General features: G+C 50.5%; 1 protein-coding gene across 1 annotated transcript in view; it reads left to right on the top strand.

Annotated features, from left to right (window-relative positions):
* Nucleotides 444–3,736, top strand: part of SOX21 (SRY-box 21) — a 4,389-nt gene continuing 1,096 nt past the window's right edge. Inside the window, exon 1 of the mRNA XM_021065785.1 lies at nucleotides 444–3,736. This exon is cut by the window's right edge and continues 1,096 nt beyond it. Coding sequence (XP_020921444.1) covers nucleotides 475–1,305 — 831 coding nt within the window. The 5' untranslated portion in view covers nucleotides 444–474 and the 3' untranslated portion in view covers nucleotides 1,306–3,736.

Raw genomic sequence — 3,736 nt, 5'->3', positions numbered from 1 at the left:
ACGCGGCGGCTGACTCCTCGGCTCAACTTGGTGGAGCCTCCGCGACGCAACTTTCCGGGCTGCGGTGCGTTTAAGAAAGAAAAGACAGAGGAAGGGGAGAGCGCGGCCAGGCGGCGGCTACCTGCCGGGAGTTCGCGGGCGAACGCAACTGGAGAGGAAGGACAAAAAGAAAGCAAAGGGCAAACTGCGACCGTGGGGTGGGGGACACTGCCGAGAAAGTTATCGTGCCCCGGAGAGGAGGATTTTCCCGAGCGCTTGGCCGGAGACAGCAGGGCGGCCCGGGGCAAGGCGCGGTCCGGGGCTGGTCCCCCGGCCCCCTCCTCCCGGGCAGGAGCGACGCCAGGGTGCGAAGTGGGGCGCGGCGAGCGCGGCGGGCCAAACGGGTCCCCGCGGACAGCCAACATTGATTTCCTCCGGGCCGAGGGCGACGGCCCGGGCGGCGGTGGCGGGCTGCAGCCGCGGCACGGCGAGAGCATGTCCAAGCCGGTGGACCACGTCAAGCGGCCCATGAATGCCTTCATGGTGTGGTCGCGGGCTCAGCGGCGCAAGATGGCCCAGGAGAACCCCAAGATGCACAACTCGGAGATCAGCAAGCGCCTGGGCGCCGAGTGGAAGCTGCTCACCGAGTCAGAGAAGCGGCCGTTCATCGACGAGGCAAAGCGCCTGCGCGCCATGCACATGAAGGAGCACCCCGACTACAAGTACCGGCCGAGGCGCAAGCCCAAGACGCTGCTCAAAAAGGACAAGTTCGCCTTCCCGGTGCCCTACGGCCTGGGCGGCGTGGCCGACGCCGAGCACCCGGCGCTCAAGGCGGGCGCCGGGCTGCACGCGGGCGCGGGCGGTGGCCTGGTGCCCGAGTCGCTGCTCGCCAACCCCGAGAAGGCGGCCGCGGCCGCCGCCGCGGCTGCCGCGCGCGTCTTCTTCCCGCAGTCGGCCGCTGCCGCTGCCGCCGCCGCCGCCGCCGCCGCCGCCGGCAGCCCTTACTCTCTGCTCGACCTGGGCTCCAAGATGGCAGAGATCTCGTCGTCGTCGTCCGGCCTCCCGTACGCGTCGTCGCTGGGCTACCCGACCGCGGGTGCGGGCGCCTTCCACGGCGCGGCGGCCGCGGCTGCAGCGGCGGCCGCGGCCGCCGGGGGGCACACGCACTCGCACCCCAGCCCGGGCAACCCGGGCTACATGATCCCGTGCAACTGCAGCGCGTGGCCCAGCCCCGGGCTGCAGCCGCCGCTCGCCTACATCCTGCTGCCGGGCATGGGCAAGCCTCAGCTGGACCCCTACCCTGCGGCCTACGCCGCCGCGCTATGACCCCGCGGGGCCGCCTCGCGAGGACCGGTGTGCACACGTGTACATATGTATAGGTACGAGCTCTGAGGCCTCTCCGCGCGCCCTCCCGCGACGGGGGCCCAGGTTTGTATGTACATAAGATGTATAGGTGCCAGGCGGAGGCAGAGATGCCAGTCGGGGCGCGAGTGGCGGAGCGCGCGAGTGCGCGGGCGAGTGTGCGTGTGAATTCACAGGATCGTTTCAGACCCGCACTCCGGCAGACAACTTTAAAGAGGGCAGTTGTATCCGGCAGCAGTTGCTATTTGCGTTGCACTTGGGAACCTGTTGCGTTTGGGCCCACAGAGGTGGAGCAGTAACTTTTTGACTTGTCGGGCTTCCCAGTTTTCTTTGTTGGAAGTTTTGTTGTCGGTTTTGTTTTTGTTTCCCCTTATCTTTCTTTTACTGTTATCATTCTTTTCTCCTGGTCTGTGTTGCATGCACTCTGTTCAAATATTAGGTTTGAAATGGTTGGCACAAGGGAAACGCTGGTCTGTGTCGTCAGTTTCTCAGAGCGGAATGGCTCTGAGCGACCTTGCTCCCTATTTGTACTATTTGAACTTTGCAAATCTCTGTTCTTTCAAGCAGAACCCCCAGACCGGATCCATTCTTGAGCAGTGACCGGCTCGAATCTGGCCTTTTGTGTGTGAGATGATCACGGTTTCTTTTGTTTATCATACCATATGCAAATCAGAGCAAGAGCTCTTTCTCAAGAGCAAGAACTGCAGACAAGAAATATGTGTGCGATGAAAAGTTGTCAATTGGATTTTCGCCCTTAAAAAAAAAAAAAAACTGCTAGAAGTCTTCTTGAGTCCACTCACTTGGATTTTTGACACAGTTTACACAGAAGGGGAAAAGGCACGGTTCCTATTTTCCGCTTATGGCTGAGTTTCACCTTAAGGTTGTAAATGTGTATATGTCTGTGAAAGCATTAAGTCTGAAAATGTGTTATTTGCGTTGCCCTACATTTGAGTCGGTTTTAGACTCTCAAGCATTTTGAACAAATGTCAAAGTTAACTTTTAAAAATTGTGGGACTATTTCAGAACCGCAATTTTATCTAAGATTAAATCAGACTTTTTTGTCTGAGTGGTAATTATATATTTATTATTTAGCAAAACTGGGGAAAAAAAAAAAACAGGATTGTTTTGACAGATGTCTCGTTTCAGCTAGCATTTCTCCACCAACTCAAACCCTTTAAATGTGGTTTGGAAGTCCCTCCCTAACTAGCCTATTTTTTAGATCACCTGCAATTCATTTGCAAACTATGATAAAGCACATTTTAGAGAAAAGGACCTCATTTATAGCCTTTTTGGGTTTCTTTTTAAATGTATATATTTTGACTAATGTTTGTGAATGAAGTTGGCTAACATGTATTTAGTTTCATTTTGGCTTTATGTAATATAAAGTTTTTAAAACTTTAAGTATTGGTTTTAACCTTTATGTGTAAATGGTTTTCTTGTGTGATCTTCTAATTTAATATTAGACGTCTAAACTATATCTGTAAATTAGAATCCGACTATCACTCTGTTCATTTTTTTTGAACAAAGAGTTTAAATAAAGCCTGAACCAGGGAAAAGAGAAAATCCTTTATTTCTTGTTGAGTTCCTAACAAGATTTTTATCTGAATTGCCCTTACGTGCCTGGTCCAGGTGAAGTGTAAGGTATCCTGCAAAGGCACCCTTTGTTTCTCTTTTGAATAGATTTACTAGGAAATCTAAATCAAGCCATTGTTATTCAGAGCCAAAAACCTGATTTATCACATTTTTAATCGTGAATAGGAAAGAAGATAAAAAAAAAAAACCAAGTAGTTGTATTATCTTGGGGGGAAAAAAGGCATATTCATGAACCAGTAGAACAGAGCCCATTGAAAACATTCAGACCGTTCAAAGCATCTCACTAGTTTCCAGTAACATTTTAAGAGGGGAAAGTTGCCTGACCACTTTATCTTGTGAGTAGGAAAGCCTCACCACTTAAATCAGTGTAATTTGTTCATAGATCTTTGGCCAATTCCTTCGTTCCACCTTAAGATTTTATTTGTAAGGATAATCACTGCTAATGACATTGTATAACTTTTGGCCTCTTTAAGGCTTTATTCTGTCATGCTAATGACATTAAAATAGAAATATAACCAATTCTAATGGAGAGGGTTGAATTTCCAAGGCTAGACAAGTTGACACTAGAGAAATGTTTGAAATTATAAAGGAGTTTAATGTTAGAAGAGAAATTATAGGGCACCAGGAAGAATATCAGAGGAAAAAAAACTGTAAGGAAATCTCTATTTTTGCCCCACCAAGATAGAAATTCTCAAGATACAAGACTCAACTAATCCTAAACTAGCTTCCCCACTGACAGATACCGTCTCTGGAACTCCACGTCTTTATAAACGACTCAACTCTTTAAAGTCATTGTTTTCCC

Source organism: Sus scrofa, chromosome 11 (assembly GCF_000003025.6).
Source record: "Sus scrofa isolate TJ Tabasco breed Duroc chromosome 11, Sscrofa11.1, whole genome shotgun sequence".
Classification (NCBI taxonomy): Eukaryota; Metazoa; Chordata; class Mammalia; order Artiodactyla; family Suidae; genus Sus; species Sus scrofa.
This window is presented reverse-complemented; position numbering and strand designations above follow the sequence as displayed.